Source organism: Rhinopithecus roxellana, chromosome 8 (genome assembly GCF_007565055.1).
Source record: "Rhinopithecus roxellana isolate Shanxi Qingling chromosome 8, ASM756505v1, whole genome shotgun sequence".
NCBI lineage: Eukaryota > Metazoa > Chordata > Mammalia > Primates > Cercopithecidae > Rhinopithecus > Rhinopithecus roxellana.
In genome coordinates this window covers 72986436-73008705 of record NC_044556.1, presented here as the reverse complement: position 1 = coordinate 73008705, position 22270 = coordinate 72986436, and the positions used below count along the sequence as shown (strand labels likewise).

General features: G+C 38.7%; 1 protein-coding gene across 5 annotated transcripts in view; it reads left to right on the top strand.

Annotated features, from left to right (window-relative positions):
* The first annotated feature begins 14849 nt into the window (after positions 1-14849).
* Positions 14850-22270, top strand: part of SYT14 (synaptotagmin 14) — a 240433-nt gene continuing 233012 nt past the window's right edge. For 2 of the 5 annotated variants that reach the window (XM_030936181.1, XM_030936180.1), the window contains exon 1: positions 14850-14956. In XM_030936181.1, the coding sequence (XP_030792041.1) occupies positions 14930-14956 (27 nt within the window). In that variant the 5' untranslated portion in view covers positions 14850-14929. The remainder of the gene's footprint in view (positions 14957-22270) is intronic. The other 3 variants (XM_030936183.1, XM_030936182.1, XM_030936184.1) reach the window with 2 other exon arrangements.

Here is a 22270-nt window from a genome sequence, read left to right as displayed (position 1 = left end):
GATTGCTGCTTTCTTTTTGATAGATAATAGGTATCTAAAATTGCAGTCTGAAACCACATTAATAATTTTAGTAGACACCCCATATATACAAATTGAACTTACTCTCAACTAAAACTCCAGGTCCTTCTAGCTGTGCTGCCTCTGGTCTGGGTTTTCCCTATTTTACTTTCATTCATTTATTGAAGGGCTTTATTGATGATTTCTTATTAATTAAATACATTTTCACTAATGAGGGATCACTGTGGGCTTGGTACTGGGAGTAGGGGTAGATTTAGCACTGCTGGGAAACTCTCCCATTGCTGTGACCCAGGGGAGCTAGAGATGGTAGGAATCCAAGGTCAGGACTAAGGTTGAGGTAAGCCAGGAACCTGGGGTGCAACACTTAAGGAGGCACTCACTATTGGGTTGGTGCAAGCACAGCACAAATAGTGTACTATTCTGGACAGAGTTCTTATCCAGTTCCCTCTCTGGTTTATTGTTTAGAATAAGCTGACAGCATAGCTCAGGTGGGTCAGTCGCAGGTTTTAGACATTTTAACTACAAACCAAAGTTTTACAGTTTATATTAGGCATTTATATTCATTATAGAATACATTCATAGTCTGCACAAAGGACCACACGAGCATATACCCTTATAATATACAATGAGGAAAATCATAGTTGTTATGTGGTATGTCAGGATGAGGGAATTCAGAATATAAGACTGGAGTTTTTCCTGGAGTCTCCCTGACAGCACTGTCAGGAGGGATAGGAGAAGTATACATAGAAATCCAACTTTCCCCCCAGTTTGTAAGGTATTTGTGCTCAGGGTCCTCCTATGGTTTTTGGATCCTTGATGTCATTGTCCAAATTTTTAAAAAAACCTATCACCAGGCTCCAGATTCTCCCGTCTGCAGAGATACAGCTCAGCACATTAAATGACTTCCCATTGACCAGCACCAATAGAAAAGCCCTACACAGAAAATTTGGAGAAAATAAAGAACTTCATCTGTCCTTATATAACTAAGACTCAGACATAAAAGGAGGCTAAATCAAAAGGGTATGGCCCCTAAGAGAGAACAGTAAAACCCTTTCCAGGAAAACAAAGAGAATGAGAACACAGGCCAAGGTGGGTTGAATATACACTTCCTCCCTCAGACTGGCTTGCCCTGTCTAGCTCAAACCAATTCTATTTGAGGAACTCCTCATTTAAGCCTCCGCAGTGAAAGAGAACCAGGAAGATGAATGAAACAGAGTTACTAACTTAGGGCTCAGTTTAGGGCTCATTCGATTATGAAGAGACACTCTAAATACAACATACATAAATGCAAATATCATGAGAGTTCTTACCTCTGATGGAAGGTAGGTTTGGGAGGCATCACAGAGGAGGAGAGAAGCCATTCGAACCTTTATTTTCAGAATATATTTTTATATTTTTAATGCCAAAACAAAAATTATATTTTCCAATTGAGACTCCTCCAACAGGTAAACTTTTATAAGTTTCTGTTTTTAGTTCTTGCGATTATTACCATATGCTAAATAATATAATTCTATCGACTGGGCACAGTGGCTCATGCCCATAATCCTAGCACTTTGGGAGGCCGAGGGAGGCAGATCACCTGAGGTCAGGAGTTTGAAACCAGCCTGACCAACATGGTGAAACCCTGTCTCTACTAAAAACACAAAAATTAGCTGGGTGTGGTGTCATGCCTGTAATCCCAGCTACCCTAGAGGCCGAGACAGGAGAATCGCTGGAACCTGGGAGGCAGAGGCTGCAGTGAGCCGAGATGGCACCACTGCACTCAAGCCTGGGAGACAGAGCAAGACTCTGCCTCAAAAACAAACAAACAAACAAACAAACAAACAAACAAACAAACAAAAAATACACACACACACACACACACACACACATATATATATACACACACATATATATATATATATAAAATTTTGGCCAGATGTGGTAGCTCACGCCTGTAATCCCAGCACTTTGGGAGGCGAAGGCAGGTGGATCACGAGGTCAAGAAATCGAGACCATCTTGGCCAACATGGTGAAACCCCATCTCTACTAAAAAAACAAAATCAGCTGGGCATGTTGGTGCGTGCCTGTAGTCCCAGCTACTCAGGAGGCTGAGGCAGGAGAATCACTTAGACCCAGGAGATGGAGGTTGCAGTGAGCTGAGATCGTGCCACTGTACTCTGACCTGGCAACAGAGTGGGACTCCAACTCAAAAAAAATATATATATGTGTGTGTGTATATATATCTATATATATAATATGTAAAATTCTATCTTATAAGTTTACACATCTATTGATTCCAGGTTATGAAACAAGAAGAATTTGCCTCATATATAATTGGTCCTCTGTAACTCTAGGTTCTGCATCCACAGATTCAACAACTGTGAATTTAAAAATTTGAAAAAAAAAAAAAAAAAGCCAATACAACAAGAAATAATACAAATTAAAAAAATACAGTATAAGAAGTATTTGCTTAGCATTTACTTTGAAGTACATATTATAAGTAATCTAGAGATAACTTAAAATATACAGGAGGATGTGGTTAGGATATATGCAAATTATCCACCATTTTATATAAAGAACTCAAGCATTCATGGACTTTGGAATGGGGAGGAGTGTCTTGGAACCAATTTTCCTAGGATACTGAGGGATGACTATACACTATTTCTCACCTCCTCCCTTCCTCTTTTTCTGAGTGTATATATAGAAGATCCAATAGAAGAATATATAGGCCAGGCACGGTGCCTCATGCCTGTAATCCCAGCACTTTGGGAGGCTGAGGCAGGCGGATCACTTGAGGTCAGGAGTTCGAGACCAGCCTGGCCAACATGGTGAAACCCCGTCTCTACTAAAAATACAAGAATTAGTTGGGTGTGGTGGCACACACCTGTAATTCCAGCTACTCGGGAGGCTGAGGCAGGAGAATTGCTTGAACCTGGGAGGTGGAGGTTGCAGTGAGGGGAGATCATGCCACTGTACTCCAGCCTGGGCAACAGAGAAAGACTTTTTCTCAAAAAAAAAAAAAAAGAATATATATATATATAATACATATATATGTATGTATATATATGTGTGTTCTATTGCTCATTTATATCAATTTTAAAATATAATAAAATTTGTCCTTATTTGCCATACATTTTAAAAAGTAACTTTAATTCTCCCTTATGTAGGCTGGGAGAAATTACTGTCCTTGTTCTCCATCCTTCATTCCTCTGCTTTACTTCTCAGCCTCTGATGGCTATATTCTTATTTCGATATTGTCGATATTGATAACATTTATATCTGGTTCTGTGAAGTATTCTGTGCCTTTCATAATATCTTTGAATTAATAAACAGTATCTATATGTTATTATTTAAAGAAATATTATTTACTATGTTTCAAGTTGTATGATTACAATTTTAGATTGGAAAATGTGGTGTTACATTGCTAAATCAGTGCTGCTCAAAAGAGAATATTCCAAGTGCCAAGGTCAACTAGATTTTCTCTAACAACTTTAACAATGACTCAAACTCAAGCCATATTTAATTTGTTTCATATGTGGGCCATATGGCTTTTCCACCCTAGAGCATCTAATTGCTCTTCTTTTTTCTACTGAGAGAAAAAAATGTATGCCTTTTTCATGACAATAAGATCTTTCAGCATTGTAGTATATTAGTTGTTGAATGACAATTTTCTTTCTGAACATTTTCTTCAGACTTCTCTTTATAATTTAAATTTGTTGATTTTCAGGTTCATTGTCATCCTATGATTTCTTTTCATCATACTCACAGGTTAGTTTCATGGTTTCTGGGATCTATAACTTCTTCCTTGGATTATTATTTTGTTGGGCTATATCATTAAGTTAAAAATTTTAAAAATGTGAACAACAGTAGATTTTTAAAAAATTTATGAATGTCTGAAAAGCTTTACTCTGTCCTCATTCCTGATTGAGTCAGGCTTGACATAGAATTTGAAGTTCATAATCATTCTTTCTTCAAGACTCCACAGTCATCGCTCCTTTTTTTTTTTTTTTTTTTTTTTCAGATGGAGTCTCGCTGCAACACCCAGGCTGGAGTGCAACAGCATGATCTCAGCTCACTGCAACCTCCGCTTCCTGGGTTCAAGTGATTCCCCTGCCTCAGCCTCCCAAGTAACTGTGCACTTCACCACATCTGGCTATTTTTTTTTATTCTTCATTCTTCATAGAGAATTTTTTTATTTTTTTATTCTTTTTATTCTTCATAGAGACGTGGTTTCATCATATTGGCCAGGCTGGTCTTGAACTCCTGACCTCAAGTGATCCGCCCGCTACAGCCTCCCAAAGTGCTGGGACTACAGGCATTAGCTACCGCACCCGGCTGCTCCCTTCTTTTCTAATACCCAATTAGAACTTTCAGTGACAAAGTTCTAATACCCACTTTGTCATTGAAATCTCTGATCCCAATTTGAACCTCAGCTTTTCAGAGTTAAGTTATTTACTTTTTCTTCTTTCCTTTTCTTTTAAAAAAATCTCTGCCTTAAGAATCTTCATTATTCTTGATGTTCTAAAATTCCATGAGATGTGTCTCAATGTGGGTTTTCATTCATTCATCTTGCTTGGTTCTTGCAGGGTTCTTTCCATCTAAAGTCCAGGGCCTTTCTTTAGATCACAGACATCGTTTTTGCGTTGTTTCTGTAACGATTTGTGCTCCAGATCCTCTCTTTTTTCCCTCTGGAACTCTTATCGGTTAAACTCTAGACTTTCAGAATTGATCTTCAATGAATTTTATTTTTTTCTCCTATTTTCCATTAACCTATCTTTTGTCTCTTCTAGTTTTTTCTTTTTCCTTTTTCAACCAGATTTTTTGAAGCATAATTGACAAACAATAAGTTGCATATGTTTTAAGTATATGAATTGATCAGTTTTGACATAGAAATACACCCATACACCATTACCACAATCAAGATAACACATCAGTCAGCCCCCAAAACTCCCTCCTGCCCCTTCCTAGACCACCTTGTCTCTTTCCTCCCAGGCAACCGCTGATTTACTGCCTGTCACTATACATTATGTAGTTTGTATATTTTAGATTTTTATCTGAATTTCCATTTTTCTCCCTGGCTTCTTTCATTCAGCATAATTATTCTGAGGTTCATCCACGATGTTGTGTGCATCAACAGTTTATTCCTTTTAATTACTGGTTATTACTTCATTATATGGATATGCCACGGTTTGTTTATTCATTCACTTATGATGAACTTTTGGGTTGTCTCGAGTTTTTGGCAACTTCAAATAATGCTGCTACGAACACTCAGGTACAAGTCTTTGTTTGGACATATGCTTTCTTCCTTTTTTTTTTTTTTTTTCTTTTGAGATGGAATTGTGCTCTGTCGCTCAGGATGGAGTGCAGTGGCACGATCTTGGCTCACTGCAACCTCCACCTCCCGGGTTCAAATGATTCTCCTGCCTTGGCTTCCAGAGTAGCTGGAACTACAGGTGCATGCCACACACCCAGGTAACTTGTATTTTCAGTAGAGACGGGGTTTCACTATGTTGGTTAGGCTCGAACTCCTGCCCTCAGATGATTTGCCCACCTCGACCTCCCCAAGTGCTGGGATTACAGGCGTGAGCCACCATGCCTGGCCATGCTTTCTTTACTCTTGGATAAGTATCTAGAAAAATAACTAGATCATGTGGTAGCTCTATGTTTAACTTTTAGTGAGACTGACAGGCTGTTTTCCAACTTTTTCATCTTTTCTAATGAGTATTGTGTTTCAACAATCATATTTTCACCATCAATAAATCTTTTTTGTTCTTCTATTTCTCTCTCTTTTTTTTTCTTTCAATAGCAGTCTTTGTTTAAAGGTTTGTAATGTCTTATTGAAGCTCTCTGAGTTCCCCTTGGGTTCATTTGTCCAATTGTTCACCTAGGGTTTTTTTTTTTTTTTTTTTTTTTTGAGACAGGGTCTCACTCTGTTGCCCAGGCTGGAGGGCAGTGGTGTGATCATGGCTCACTGTAGCTTCTGCCTCCCAGCCTCAAGTCATCCTCCCACTTCAGCCTCCTGAATAGCTGGGACCACAGGCACATGCCAACACACCTGGATAATCTTTTGTATTTCTTGTGGTAAAGTCAGGGTTTCACTATGTTGACCAGGCTGGTCGCAAACTCCTGAGCTCAAGCAATCCACCTGCGTCAGCCTTCCAAAGTGATGTGATTACAGGTGTGAGCCACTGCACCCAGCCTCTCCTAGGTCTTTTACAAATGTCTAAAGATCCTTTATTTAAGAACTTATATTTTAAAATAAGGGATCAGGTTGAATAATACATGTACTTAGTATATCAAAATATAGAGGGCTTTATATCAGGGTGCCAACACTAGGAGCCTTACCTCTTTCTAGACAGATGTTCAATTTATTTACAATTCTCTGATTCTATCCTACAAATTTCACTTCTTTCTGGCAGTTACCCACACACGTGGGTTTGGGAAAAATAGGGGAGGCTGGATTGAACCAGTTATCCATTGACAGACTTTTTGTTTTTTTTGTTTGTTTTTTGTTTGTTTGTTTTGAGACGGAGTCTCGCTCTGTTGCCCAGGCTGGAGTGCAGTGCCATGATCTCGCCTCACTGCAACCTCCGCCTCCTGGGTTCAAGTGATTCTCCTGCATCAGCCTCCTGAGTAGCTGGGACTACAGGTGCATGCCACCATGCCTGGCTAATTTTTGTATTTTTAGTAGAGATGGTGTTTCACCATGTCGGCCAGGATGGTCTCAATCTCTTGACCTCTTGATCCACCTGCCTGGGCCTCCCAAAGTGCTAGGATTACAGGCATGAGCCACTGCGCCCAGCCCAGTGATAGGCTTTTAATTAAGTTCCCTTAGTTCTACCCTAGAATCTGCTTTTCCACTTCATTTATATCCACTTCAAGCCCGAGGTCTCTGGTGCTTTATTTTTCATCACTGCTCTGGAATTCTTCTATGAGTTCTGGGCTGACATTTCCCTCCATTGATATATCCATTGCAGATGAAGTTTTCCTTCTACAAAGTTGTTAAAAGTCTGTGATCAACTAACGCACATGCATCTCCCTTTTACCACTATTATCTGAAGATTTAAACATAAGAATAAAATGCTCAGGTATGTATTTTGGAAATGCAGTGTATAATATTGATAGAATTGAAGAAGATAAATTTGGGCAAGGTAATGATATGTGGAGTAAAGGAAAGACAGTCAAAACAGGAAGATAATTTAGGAATTTATTGTAAAAATCTGGAAAAGAGATGATGAGGGCATCCATTAGGAAAAGGATATAAAAGTAAGGTTTTGATTACATATATATGGTGGAATCTACAGATTTGATGACTTTTTGAGAGTGAGGGATACAAATAATTGTAAGTCATACTAATTTGGATTACTTAGTGGATTGTGGTATCAATAACTTAGGTGGTGAATAAAGGAAAAGGAATAAGTTTTTTTTAAAAAAAGAGAATGTAGTGAGTTTGATTAAGAAGTAAGTTGAGCATAATAGGTGGACATTACCAGTAGGCAACTAAAAGTAATACTCTGATATTTAAAAGGGTTAAAAATGGATCCCAGTGGAAATTTTATGCAAACATTACAAAGGACAATATATTTGTTATGTTTTAGATTGAGAGTTTGAAATTTAGTAGCCTCTTGAACAATGGTGAATTCAGCTGGATTAATACTTAATAATATAGACATAAAATCAATCAAGTGTAGTTTGGTTGGGTGAGGAGTCTGGGTGGAGAAGAAAAATAACATGGCTTAGCATATAGCAAAGGAGTACAGTTCCCCTCTGTAAATTCATAACAATCTGATGCAGTGAACAGAAACTAGTAGAAGTAGCAGGTACCCTAACTGTTTTATCTAATATTTTCTATATTATCTTTTCTACTGAAAGCTAAGCAATGTCAGGTGCGGTGGCTCACACCTGTAATCCCAGCATTTTGGGAGGCCGAGGCAGGTGGATCACTTGAGGTCAGGAGTTTGAGATCAGCCTGGCCAACATCATGAAGCCCCACCTCTACTAAAAACACAAAATTAGCAGGGTGCATGCCTATAATCCTAGCTGCTCAGGAGGCTGAGACAGGAGAATTGCTTGAACCTGGGAGGTGGAGGTTGCAGTGAGCCGAGATCACTGGAGTCTCACAATTTACTTCCAGTCCTTAACATATCATTTTCAATTCAAAATTGTACTCTTACAAGCATTCTATGATTGATTTTGTAGCCTATCTTTCTGAATCCTTAAAAAATGTTCCATAATTCCTTTAGTAAATTGTTCCGTGTTAAAAGAGAAAACACTAATAAACTTTCTGTCAGATTATGGCATGTTATACCACATTAAACTCTACAAATTTTTTCCCTTTCCTTCATAACAGTAAGTAAATACTTAAGCAAAGAGAAATTCTGTATTAGGAAACGATGATTAGGAAGATGAGAATGAGAAATACTATTTTACATAAAGGGTTTTTGATAATCAATTTTTAGCTTCTCTTTATCACAATCATCAATGGCTATTTAATCTGATTTTTGTGTAGATGTACGCATCAGAGTTTAAGAACTACAATCATAAAGGACACATGACTCCAAGCCTGTTACAATTTATTCATTCAACAAAAATTCATTGAGCACCTACTTTTATACGAAGAATAATGTTTGATAGCATTGCATTTGAAGAGCATAAGCAATAAAAACTCTTAGTGACCTTCATAGATTCTCTGCTCTGATCAAGCCCATTATTTTACCTCCTTTTCCTAACTTATGCTCTAATCATCTCTTTTCCAGATTATGCTAAACTATCTTTCTGCTTTGACTCTCCTTCCTCTATTCCACACATCATTACTCTGTTCAAATGTGCAATTATATAAACCAAGAAGATTTGAATGTTTTTGCAGCAGAAGACCATTTTCTCATCTAACTTAGATTATCGATTTATTTTAGGTGTAAAATCCAATTTCTTTCCTGTATATGTATATTCTTTAGGGCTTCTAAAAGTTGCTTCCACTTTCCACATGATAGGTGGCTGCATTTACTGGTGGGTGACATATTTATGTCATGTAAAAGGTTTGTGGCACACTTTTTGACCTCTGAGTGAAAGTCATCATATAAATGTCACTTGTCATTATCATGGAAACACTCAGTCCTGAAAAAAGGTTTTAAATATAGTCCAGTACTCCTACCTAGAACAAAATAATACACTTCTTTGTTGTGAATAAGAACAGTTAGTTACAGTAGCCTGTATCCTACTAAGCATGTACTTGTTGATCATTTTGTGTTAAATTGGTCTATATGTTTAAAAGTTCTGTTCACTCCTACGAGCTGGACAGGCCAGTATAGTGCTGTGTTATTATTCTTTTGAAAAACCTCTGCATACTGCTCTATGCAGCTAGCCAATAGCAATAACTTCAGTGAGCAATAAGAAAATAATAGCAGATTATACAGGACAAATATCGTATTTACAGAGGAAAAGGAAGCGAGTATAGTTGGCCCTTCTGTCTGAATGAAAGGCTTAGAAGACACAATGGAAGGAAAGCACAGGATAATAAATTGGTGTCCGTGCTATTTGCTCTTTTCTTCCTTTTCTTTGCTAGAGCTTGTGTTACTTTTAAAGCTTTAGGTGGCAGGAAAAAAACTACCATTTGATCTAAGTGAACAAAAATAATTCTAGAATATTTCATGTTAGTTTTTCCCTGTTATAACTGTGCTATCTATAGTAGAGTAAATGACAGCTCTTGAGGAAAATATTTGCTGGAGGAAATGGAAGAGAAAACAAAATCATTCTGATTTCTGGTTACTTTTTTTCCATCACCGTCTTTGACTACCTCCACACAGCATGATGGATATACTTCTTATAGTGTCAGGTCATTAGGTAGAATTGCCAAACATGGGAAATTGCTGCTATCCTTTTCCCACTATAGACATTACAGTTTATCTCACCAAGTGCTCATTAAATAATCTTCTTTCTTACTTCCTGCCTGAACACTACCATGCCATTTCTGTAGCTCTAAGTCTATGCTGTTTGATATGGCAGACAATAGCCATATGTGACTTTTTAAACTTTAAATTGAAAAAAATTAAATAAAACTAAAAATTCAATTCCTCAATTGCACTCCCTACATTTCAAGTGCTCAGTAGTCACAGGTGGCTAGGGGTCACTGTATTGGACAGCACAAATATAGAGTGCTTTAACTGTTCCAGACAATTCTTTTGGATAGCTCTGCTGTAAGGGAACTGCAGGGAAGTATGATGAAAGGCAAGTGTTTGCAAAAGAGTTAGAAGGTAGACATGAGGTGGATGTCTAGACAGTACAGTACCTTTGTAGTTACTACTTAACCCATTTATGCCTGAAATTGCAATTTTTAAAATTTTTGCAATCAGACCTTGGTGATGTCCTTGAGCAGTAGGATATAAATAACTCCCACATGCTTAGCGTTACAATAATGGAACACTAGGCATACATTTCTTTCTGTCCCAACAACCTCCTTCTGGGAACTATCTTCCTTCTTCCCCAGTTCATCCTTATGAGCCTCATGGGGGCTGCTGTATTCTTCCATGACCCTGCCATTATGGCCACAGAGGTTTTGTTCAGGGGCATTCACTTGACTCAGGCTAGGGCTAATTTTTGTACTTGGCCTCCTGATTAGTATGAAACAGAGTATTTCATTTAAGTTGAGTCAATGATGCTTTACTTTATGGGGACTTTATGAAGCTGGGGCCCAGATAGTTGCCAGAAACTGTGAGCTATAAAGCTCGACATCTTTCAAGTGTCATGTTTTCTGTCATAGGGACAAAGTTAGCCTGTGGTGAGCAAGCAAAATGAAGCCAACATGCACAAAAGTAGAGATAAGAGGTAGAAGGTATGGTGCTGGCATTGGGGTTTCCGAGTCTAGCTAATTCTTAGGCCAAGGTTCATTTCTGTACTTATATCTTTATAACTAACTTTCCACTTTTCTTAAGCTAATTCAAATTGAGTTGCTCTCATTTGCAACCAAACAAGCATTAACTAATGTACAATTAATTGAAGACAGTAGCTTGTTGGAATGTATGGATTTAGAAAGGCAAGTATAATTCAAATTTGTAATGTAACAAATATAAACAAAATAAGTCAATTACATACATCAACAAAGCTCTGGTAATTATATTTATTTTAAACAAACTAATTTATAATAGCAAAGAAACAGTATTATTTTATAAAGACAACTTGCCATATTTTGTTTAGCTTCATGAGTGCTAGAAAAACAGACGAAGATATCAGAATAACTAATAGTGTAACTTTTCATGGCACTGTGATTCACGAAGAAAAAGAAATATTAATGGTTTTAACTTGGTTTTTCACCAGGTTTGTATAATACAGCCACCTCTTTTCAGATAATTACAACTGGTAACAAAGCTTAAAGTTTAAAAGTGTTGGCTGGGCACATTGTCTCAGGTGGGGCACAGTGGCTCATGCCTGTAATCCCAGCACCTTGGGAGGCCGAGGCAGGAGGATCGCTTGAGCCCAGAAGTTTGAGACCAGCCTGAGCAACAAAGTGAGACCCTGCCTCTCCAAAAAATAAAAAATAAAAAAGTTAGCCAGGTGTGGTGGTGCATACCTGTGGTCCCAGCTACACAGGAGGTTGAGGCAGGAGGATTGCTTGAGCTTAGGAGGTCGAGGCTGCAGTGAGTCATGTTCACACCACTGCACTCAAGCCTGGAGGGCAAGAGAGAGACCCTGTCTGAAGAAAAGGTCTCCCTTAACTCAAATACTCAAATGCCAGAATAATATAAGATCTACTAAAATTTTTCAAAATACATATTTTTTTGTATAGATACTTTTTAAATCTCCACTTCTATATATGCAACTATATAATTGCTAGTTAGTATTTTTTTTCATTCTTCTAGTGGTTTAGTCTTTTTCAGTTGAACAGCTTAAATAAAGGAAAAGTCCAATTTTAAACATGTGTTGTTTCTTAAAAGCACATTGGGAATTTTTGTAACTTGGAACATACTTTCCCATCAAGATGATACTGTTATCAATAGTGATTATTTTGTGTGGTACATGAAAACTACTTAACTAATGTAGGTGAAATTACTCTTCACTTCCCTTTTGAGTTGTTCTTCCCACATGATTCATCTTCTGTGCTCAATTTTTCCACTGATGTTTCAGCCACATCACTAGGTAATAAGCTTGTGGTCCTCCTGGAAATAAAACTCTCATTGAAAATAATATCTCTACGAAAAACTAATTGGAGACTGAAAATGCCAAAAACATTCCCATTTTATAACATAAGAAAGGAAATTAGTATGACTAACTTGCGTTGCCTAAGCTGGAGTGCACTAGTGCAATCACTGTTCACTGCAGCCTTGACTTCTCGCTCAGGTGATCCTGCCACCTCAGCCTCCTGAGTAGCTGGGACTATACGCATGTGCCACCATACCCGGCTAATTTTTTGTAGTTTTAGTAGAGATAGGGTTTCACCATGTTGTCCAGGCTGGTCTTGACTCCTGGGCTCAAGCCTGCTTCAGCCTCCCAAAGTGCTGGGGTTATAGGCATGAGCCACTATGCCCAGCTTGACTTCTTTTATTCTACTTTTCCTAACTGAGCTCCTAACTATCTCCACATCACATGATGGTAATTGCTTGAATTATATGTTTGGAAACTGTTTTGCAAATAATTTATTACAAAGAAGAATGAAGAATGAAAAAATGAACAATCTCTTGTGCATTCCCTAGTACATAAAGGTATACAGACTAAAGACAGTTTTGGAGGTGTAAGGTCAAGATTAGGAACAATTTTTGTTATTAGGCAGGATGTATAATTAACAAAATGTAAAACATTCAGATTATAAATAATTGACATTCCCTAAAAGTATCAAACCCGTAACATACTTTATAAATAAGAATATGTAAGACACTAAATTAAAAATCTGATTCCAAGTGGCTGCTAAGCAAACTCAGCATCTATATGAAATCTTGGGTGAGGAAATCCGTATGATATTTTCCAACATCAGTCTCAGAAATTTTCCAGTTAGTATTTGGAAAACATAGTTTCTTTTTTTAAAACGCAATGTTGGTAGGGAGAATTCTGCATTCTAATCCAGAGGGAAAGGTCATCAATACCCAGTGGCCTTGGCCTAAACTCCTGTATTCGACAAGTTTGAAACTCAAGTTCACCACACATACACACACACAAATAAGTCTCCTGAACAAATAATAGCGATGTTAATCTAGGTTATGGAAACTCACATAATCTGGTTATTACTTAATAGCTGTGTAATTGGTGAGGAAAGGATGATTAAATTTTTGGGGCTTTCAATATGAAATTCTTTAAAAGTTTGAAAAATTGGATTACTCAGAACTAGCCAGAAACCACAAACTCAGAATTGTGGTGTCAAGTTCAGATCAATGTCTTGGAGTTCAAGATTATTTTAAGAGAGGCTGCCTGGGGAAAATGTCATTAAACATTTTACCTGAATCCTCTAGATGTCTATCATAAACTCTCTCATGAAGCTTTCCTAAAGTATAGGCATTTTAATGTTTTCTGAGTAAAACAGTATTTTGTTTGATCCTTCAATAACAATTCTTGCTTGTAGCCAGATTTCAGCACAGTGCCGGCTCCACAGATATTCACTGAAGTAACGAAAATGGTAAAGGATGAATGTCTATTGAGTATAAACTGCGACTGAGGGAGAGGTTATATAAAAGCAATGGAAGACAGTTTCTGCTCTAGATTTACAGTCCAACCTCACTTACATAAGTGTAAAATATTTCTTCTTTGTGTCAGTCCCTATATAGCTATTTTGCTCTAGGAATTAGCATTTCCTCCACAAGGGAGAATCACTAAACTCCCTATTTCTCAATGTTGTTTATACTGTTGATTGTCCAGGTCCTCAAATTACTAAATGAAGTTGAGAGTTGGGTAAATGGTTGAGCGGTTCAAGTATCTTAAGTAAAAACTAAGTGGCCAATTGTTGTTGTGCTCAGGGTTGGCCTGGGACTGTTGACAATGCTCACAGGTTTACAAATTTTAAAAACCTGCATGTGACATGCTTTCCAGGTCCTTTGTCAGAACGTCTGTCTGACCCCTACTTTTGTGTGGCTTCAAATGTGCGTTTGCTTGTGTAGACAAATTCCAACTCTTAGTTCCAAGAGGTAAACCAAGCTCTGTGTGCCAGCAAGTCTTATCAAGAGCGAGGCTAAGGGGTGAAGTGGGTGCGTGCAGGTGAGTGTGTGTGTGTGTGTGTGTGTGTGTGTGTGTGAGGGAGAGCGAGCCAGACAACTGCTGTGCTCAGGATTCCTCTCTCTTCTTTGCTTTTTGCGAACTAGCTGTTCCTCCACTTCACAGCGGAGATCTGAGACAAGTATGTGGCTGATGCGGGCAAAACAAAACAAAATAAAACCAAACGAAACCAAAACAGACCTTCCTATTACCAAATCTGAGTTAGTGGGTAGGAATCCTTTTCAACCAAGGAGACCTGTCCTTGGTCCTGACCACATCATTTGCCACTCGCCTCCTTCATCGACTCCGTTTGCTACAAGTACGGAACCGGTGGGCGCCCGGCGCCAGGAGGCTCGGGCCCGGGCCCCCACAAGTGCTCGGCGCGCCTCGGGCGGGTCTCGGGCGCGGGCCCGTGGCTCTCCCGGCCGGGCACCTGTTTCGAATCCAGGCGCGAGGCGCGGTGGGGGCGGTGGGGTGGGGTGGGGTGGGGTGGAGTGGGATAGGGTGGGGTGGGGGCGGGGTAGCGTCACGTGCCGCCGGCGGCGGCGGCGGCGGCGGCGGCGGCCCCGGGAAGGTTCCATTTCTTCCGCGGCTCGCACTCGCGGTGCTCGGGGCCCCTCCCTCGCCCCGCCCGCGGCGCCCCTCGCGGCCGCGCAGCCGGGCGACTCCGGGCCGGGCCCCGCCCCTCTCGCTGGCGGACTCGGCGTGTCCTCCGCCCGCCCTCGCGCCCGCTGCCCCCGCCATCTAGTTGGTGCGGTCCATGGCGAGCACATCATGGCGATTGAAGGTAAGTGGAGGCTGACAGCGGGGAGCGAGGACGGGGACCGCCCAGCTGGCGGGGGGCTCGGAGGCGCGCCGGCAGGCCGAGGCGCTGACGGGGCCGTCTCCTGAGGGCTGGAGCCGGCTGAGGAGGCGCGGGGGTCCCGGCCGCGTCTCGGGAGGCGGGTGGGCGGAGCGGCGCCGCTGGGACGCCGGGCTCCACTGGCTCGCTCGCCCCGGCCTTCGCAGTTTCAGCGGCCTCCCGGCGGCCGCACGCGGGGCAGAGCTGACTGGCGGGCAGGTACAGCGTCCGGGCTGCTGCCTCCTGCCGGCCGCGCGGTGTGGGGGTCGGGCTGAGGCCCTACAGACCCCGCGGGACGGGCTGGGAGGAGCGAGGGGCCACGGGGAGCTCAGGCTGCACCTTCTTCTCTGGCTCCCGCCGCAGCAAACCATCCTTCCACAATGCCCGCCTTCCTGCCAAACTGAGAGTCCAGTTTTTTGTTCCCTTTCTAACCCTTCCCTGTCCCCACTCGGGCTGATGCTGGGTTACACTCTCTGTCCATTCCCCTTCTGTTTGCCGTTGTAGGGTGTCCAGGAAATTTGGGGTTAGGTTAATTTCCTCCTCAAGTGGTTTTGTTCCTCCCCAACACTCAAAACTGTTTTTCTCCATGAAAAGAAGTAAATACGTCCTTACAACAAGCACACATTCTTAGAATCCTGCAAATATCAGTCTGTGAAGTGTTATAGTGCCAACAATGCTCATATTTCGAAAAGTAGCTTAATAAAAATTAAGTTCCTGGATAAGGTAGTTGACACGAAAGTGTATTTTTTTCTTGTTCCAGAAACATGTAACTGGGACCCAGTGTCTATATTTTGCCTTGTTTTTAAGGAAGATATTGTGAAAATTAATTTCACACGTCTAGGATGTTTATGTGAAAGATCACATCTTCAGGCCCTGTCTCTTAGATTAACTCAAACAGTGAAAGTAATTTGTAAATTTTCCCTGTGCGTGTATGTGCATCTGTACAGCTGTGCAAGGTGCCTATAGCTGTATCATTATTTGTCTACATTGAATGTGTGTTCCTAAGTAAAACTTTTTAAAGCGTTTCCGTTCTAAGTGACCAATCACTGGTAGTATGCATCTCTGGGGCACTGCTTTTTGTCAGATCGTGTGGACTCCAAAATAGAGTTTAGCTATGTGTTTACGTTTATCTTATTTATTTAAGCGAGGGAGTACTATTATATGCATGACACGCATTCAAACAGTTTCAAATGTCTACTTTAGTTAAAATGGTGGGGAATAAGATCTACCTATAATTTATGATATTCCTGTTATCTGGAGTAGTACTTTCAACGTTTGTTTCCCTGGCTGCCCTTTTACCAAGGGTTAAAAATCAAGAAACCAAACCCACTGATTTATGTTGTGTACTTTATTTTACCAACTAGTTTGTGGTAGAGTTTCTTGTGAAGCCGTGAAGGTAGAAAGGTTTAGCAGAAGATGAGGAAAATCCTTCAGCCAGATGCCATTCAGATATGATGCTATAACTTGTAATTTCTTAAAATCTTTTCAGTTTTTTCCTTTTTTTCTTAGTTCTTCCTTTCTTTCTTCTGGCAGTTAAGTGTTATTGATTAATTTTCCATGTCACCTGATGGGATTTTGCTCTGCCTACTACTTAACATGTTTAAAGAATAAGATTTTTTGAATCCTCACATTCTAGAGATTCCTCTGTGTTTGAGATACTCTCATAAATATTTTCATACTGAAGCATTTGCTTAAGGTTTCATAATACAAAGATCAGGAATTATATCTTTTCTAGTTTGGCAAAGAAACTGTAATTAATATTAGCACTTCAGATAAAGATGGCAGTTCGAATTAGCCTAACTGTGCTCCTTATCACATAGTAAAATAGATTCATTATGCACACCCTCCCTAGGCTGTGTTATGGAGTAGAATGAGTTCTGCATGAGACTCTGTGCTAAGGACATCTTAAAAATTTAGGGGGCCAAAAGGGCATCTCATTTTTTCAATGAAATGTTTCTTAAAACATTCAATTTCTTCATTCACCTATTAATTCAATAGACTTTTTTTTTTTTTTTTTTTTTTTTGTACAATAGCCGTATACAATGTTCATTGCTGGATTCCATGAGGCCAAAAACATAAATAAGACTATAACCCTTCCCTCAAAGAGTTCATGTTCTATTCGGAGAGACAGATAATTTTAAACATGCAATTACAGTGTAGTGTGAATGCTAAGAGATGGATCATCTTTCCTTTGTATAAAAACATTCAGTGATGATGGGTCAAACACTGTTTTTGGCAGTAATTCTTATATTCATAAGGTCTTTGTATTTGGCCGAATATCTGACATTCAGTAATGTCTGTCTACCCATCCTAGTTTTGCTTTCTGTAGCAATAAAAAGCCCACTATTCTCTCTCTCTGTGATATCCCTTCTGCCATTTGAAGAGAGCTCTAGAGTGTTTTCTAGATAAAATATCCACTTCCCTTCTCTGGATGATCTGTAGTTGTATGTTTTAAAATTTAGAATATAGTAGTGGGCCATTTCATTCCAGTTATGCTATTGAATAGCATACATTAAAACTGTTATACCACTCCTTCACTTGTGTGTAATCCTATTAATATAGCTTAACATTAGAATAGGTTTTTTGGAGCTTCATGTTGGCACAGAGCAAGGCTGTAATCAACTAAAACCACAGTCTCTTTTAGCTGGTATACTCTCAAGGCATGTGCCTGCAACCCCTTACTTAGCTAACCAATGTTTTGAACTGAACAGTTCGTTTATATCTGTTAAGCATACTCTTATTAGCTATGGCCCAGTGTTTTAGCCCTTGAGTCTAGACTTTTTAGTACTAAGGATTGTTTTTATTTCCTTCTCTGTGTAAACCTCCTATTTTATAACACAAAATTATTTCTACTAAGTAATCATTAATTTCCTCCTTTCATCAGTCAGATGTGTGACTACTAATAAAAAGAGACATAAAAGATGCTAGAGTTACTACATTGAGCTAACATAATTCCAGTCAGCGGTAAAGAAGTTAGGCTATATTAGGTAAAGTTACAATTTTTAAAAGGCATTTTGAAATATTGAGAATAGTTATACATCCTTACTGTTGGCCCAGTGGTCTGGCAATACCAGATTGGGAATCATTGTTGTAGCCTAGCCTATGAAGTGATGTAATTGCTATCCAGCATATTCATTCTTCTAGTGTTGGCCTCTGTTAATCTGATAGTGTTGACTCTTTTTTGTTGTATTTGAAATTTCCTCCTCTCTTGATTACATATTTCTCAGTCTTCTCTTAATCTACCTGACCTAATGTTCTAGTGGCTTCCGTTCTTGACCCTGTTGCCATTGTCTGCTTTATACACATTGCCGTAATTGCACGCATTGAACAATTTTGTAATCACTTATTTACAAATTTGTTTTTCCTGTCCGACTGTAAATTTCTAGAGGTTAATGTCTTATTCATTTGTACCCCTTAGGTTTTGTATGGTACCTGAATACAGTTGTCCCTTGGTAACTGTGGGGGAGATTGGTTCCAGGTGGCCTGGGATACCAAAATTTGAGAATGCTCAAGGTCTTTATATCGCATGGCATAATATTTGCATCTAACTTATGCACATCCTCTCATATACTTTAAATCATCTCCAGGCTACTTGTAATACCTACTATAATGTAAATGCTATGTAAATAGTTCTTTAGGGGATAATGACAAGAAAAAAGTCTGTACATATTCAGTACATATACAACCACTGTAGGCTATGGAAAACTATGTTTTCCATGCACGGTTAGTTAAATCCGTAGATGCTGAACCTGTGGATATGGGGGGTCAATTGTATTTTGTATGAACTCAAACCAAGTTTCTATGCATTGTTTCATGGAATTCTGAACATTGTCATAAAAAATTATGCCATTACCCAGAAGCGTATTTCTAACACAGAATTTTCCTGACTTATATTTCCAAATAGTAGCTAGATACTTTCACATGGTTGTCCTCAGCAATCCAAAATGTTTAGCTTGCTGTGTTCAGAATGTCCCAAAGTTGTCATCACAGCCACCAAATCCAGCCTCCATCAAAATTCACCCCCCACTCTGTGCAGATTTACCATCTGAGTGGCATTTTTAAGTAACCAGGAATCTGAGTTAAAAACCTGGACACCAACCTTGTATTACAGTTCACCTCCCACATCCTGTTGATAACGAAGTCCTGCCAAGTCTACAGTTCAAATCAGTTTGTGCTGCTTGGTGTCTTCACTTTATTTTATGCCCTTATCGCTCATTAAGAGACTTGCATTAATTTCCTAAGTAGTCTTATTTCCAGTGTTAAGTTTCCTTCCAATTCATTTTCCAAAGTAGTGCTAGTTATCTTCGTGTTATAAAATGCAAATCTGAGTTTCTTAAAACCTCAAGATAAGGCTGGTCCTTAATGATCTAACTTCCTTCCTTCATCCAGTCGACATTTTTCTTTCTCTTCCATAAGAATATGAGAAGACTCTGCAGACTGTTTTGCCAAAGTAAAAAATAAACACCTGTTACATTGCTATATTAACTTTTAACTTTAACTACTTAACTTCTCTGGGTAACATTTTTAAAAAATGTAGAATAAGGTTAAACTAGCGAAAATCTATGTGTGTGTGTGTGTATATGTGTGAGTGTATGTAGTGCATTTGCTTTTTATTAATAATGTACCTTATAGTTTGCTACATACATATATTGTATTTTTAAAATAATGAGAAGAATACTGAGATGTTCTTTAAGGTTTCTTTTGGCTCTAAGATTTCTGAGGCAAAATTTAGACTTTCAAAAGCCATTTGAAATACTCAGTTAAAAAACCCAGTAGATTTACTTTTGAATAATTTACAGTTTATTCAAGGTTACTTTTCTAACTCACCAAAGAAAATTAGAAACACTTAGGGAACATTAGAGACACAGTGGTATTTTATTTTTTGTTGTTATAAGGTTGTATTAGAATGCAGCTGTGCACTTTGGTAGGCCGAGGTGGGCGGATCAGTTGAAGTCAGGAGTTTGAGACCAGCCTGGCCAACATGGTGAAACCTTGTCTCTACTGAAAATACAAAACTTAGCTGGGTATAGTGGCGCACACCTGTAGTCCCAGCTGCTGGGGAGGCCGAGGCAGGAGAATCACCTAAACCCTGGAGACGGAGGTTGCAGTGAGCCGAGATCGTGCCCCTGCACTCCAACCTGGGCAACAGAGCGAGATTCTGTCTCAGAAAAGAAAAAAAAAGAGAATGCAGCAGTGCATGGCAATGGGGAAAGCAGAGAGAACCATACACTGGCTTAATTTATACAGTTTGTTATTTGAGTAATACTATTTGCATTATTAGTTTATTTGAAAATATTATGTTCGCGCATAGTATATATGTGGTAGTATAATAGATTGTTTTCATGAATTTTATTTCCATTTAGCTGACTTTATCCTTTTATTCTTTTCCCCGAATCCTAGTCGATTACTACCTAATATGAAAGTGCCTATATATGAATAATGTAAGACTGAACAAACTACTATAAATAAAACATTTCACGCTTTTGAGTAAAATGATTATATGCATATTTTGTATGTCTATATAGTAGTATCTTAATTGGACCCTATCAAATTAGAACACTTGATTACCCTTTTTTTAGAAGGGGGAAATAGTGACAACTCAGGAAGCTGTTATTGGGCATTTACGAACAAATTTCGAAGAGCCACACATGTATTCAGAACAATTTCTTATTTTCACATTTTTAGGACTATGTTAGAATTGGTATTCAAGATATTATTTTGAGTCATCATGAGATAGAAGTTTTAATGAATATTAAATTATCTTTAGTATTCTGAACTTAATGCAGTAATGCATATGAGTAGCTTTAAAAAATGATTTGGTGCAGAAGTAAAAAAAAAAAGTTTTATTCTCTGTTGACTAGAAAATACACTTAAGTAGAATTTTTTGTGAGCACATACGTAAGGTTTTATTGTGTTATGTTAATGAGTATCTAGCAGTCAAAAGCATAATTGACCAAATGAATTGAATTAAAAAGTAGCTCAAAAGTTGGAAAAATGGATTAATTTGTGAACAGTAAATTTAATTTTATAGGATAAAATTTATACCTCTTAGAAAAGACTATTGAATAAATTCATAGGAACTTATATGGATCAAATGAGATACCGTATTTAGCATGCTTTGTAAATTATAAAGTGCTCTAAGATATTGTTGTGAATAAGATCTAGTTTATTTTATGTGATGCTTGAGGGGTAGTATGTGTCTCAAAGTGTAGGCTGCTGTTTAATAGGAGTATCATAGATAAAATGAGTTTGTAAAAGTATAGAAAGGACTTGACTTTTTCAGACTATTTTAACTCTACAGTAATTGCATAGCAACAGCAAAAAGTAAAGGAATTCCAATTTGGGAGGATAACTCCCAGAGGGTTGGAGGCCTGAAGGTTTTTTTTCCCTCTTTTTTAAAGAAAAAATTCAAAAAAGAGGACAGGTTAAGAAGTATGAAAAAGTTAACGTTTATTTTGGAATATTTACATTGGAGAATGTTTGACATTCAATGATAACTGTAGAAAAGAAGAAAATATCTCCAGAGCCTGAATTTGTTTGAATTTTATATTCTACTTGGTGAAGAATGCAAAGGGAATTACCTTTTTTTGGGTGCTTGCCACGGGCCAGGCAACATATATTCATTTTCTCAGTCATGAATAGCACCACTTCTCTCTCTGTTGTCTGCAGCAGACATCTGTTTTATTAAGGCATCTTTTTTCCTGCGTGTGGACTTGGTTTCCGAATCCTTGGCAACACTACCCTCCACCCCTACCCTGGCAGCTACTACCAATCCATCAGAATTAGTGTACAAGATGAAAGCTATTTTCTGTCGTGAGGTTATTATTACTATTTTATAGATTACTTTAGCTATTATTTTTACTTACTCCAAAGATTAAGTAGCAAGCACAGGTTTGCAAAGACAGTACTAGGTGATGCTGACTTTAGAATTGAAGTCTGACTCAATTCAGAAGCAATGATCTTTATGTAACACTGTGTTTTAAATTGGTGACCAGAATTGGTATTATTCCTTGAATGGTCTAATTAGGGACAAAACTAAAAGATGTCTAGAGGTTAGTGACTATGGTCTAAGTGGATTAAGTTGATTGGGGGTTGGTAGCATTAGTAGTTTCATGCTTATGATGTGCAGTATAGGTGTCTGCATAAGGAATAGCTATAAAAGAGTTTATAATTGTAAGGCAGGTGATCATTTAAAGGCTCTGACTGATGCATGTGCTTTGGAGAAGAATCTTTAGATGAGATGGAATTTAAAACATTTCT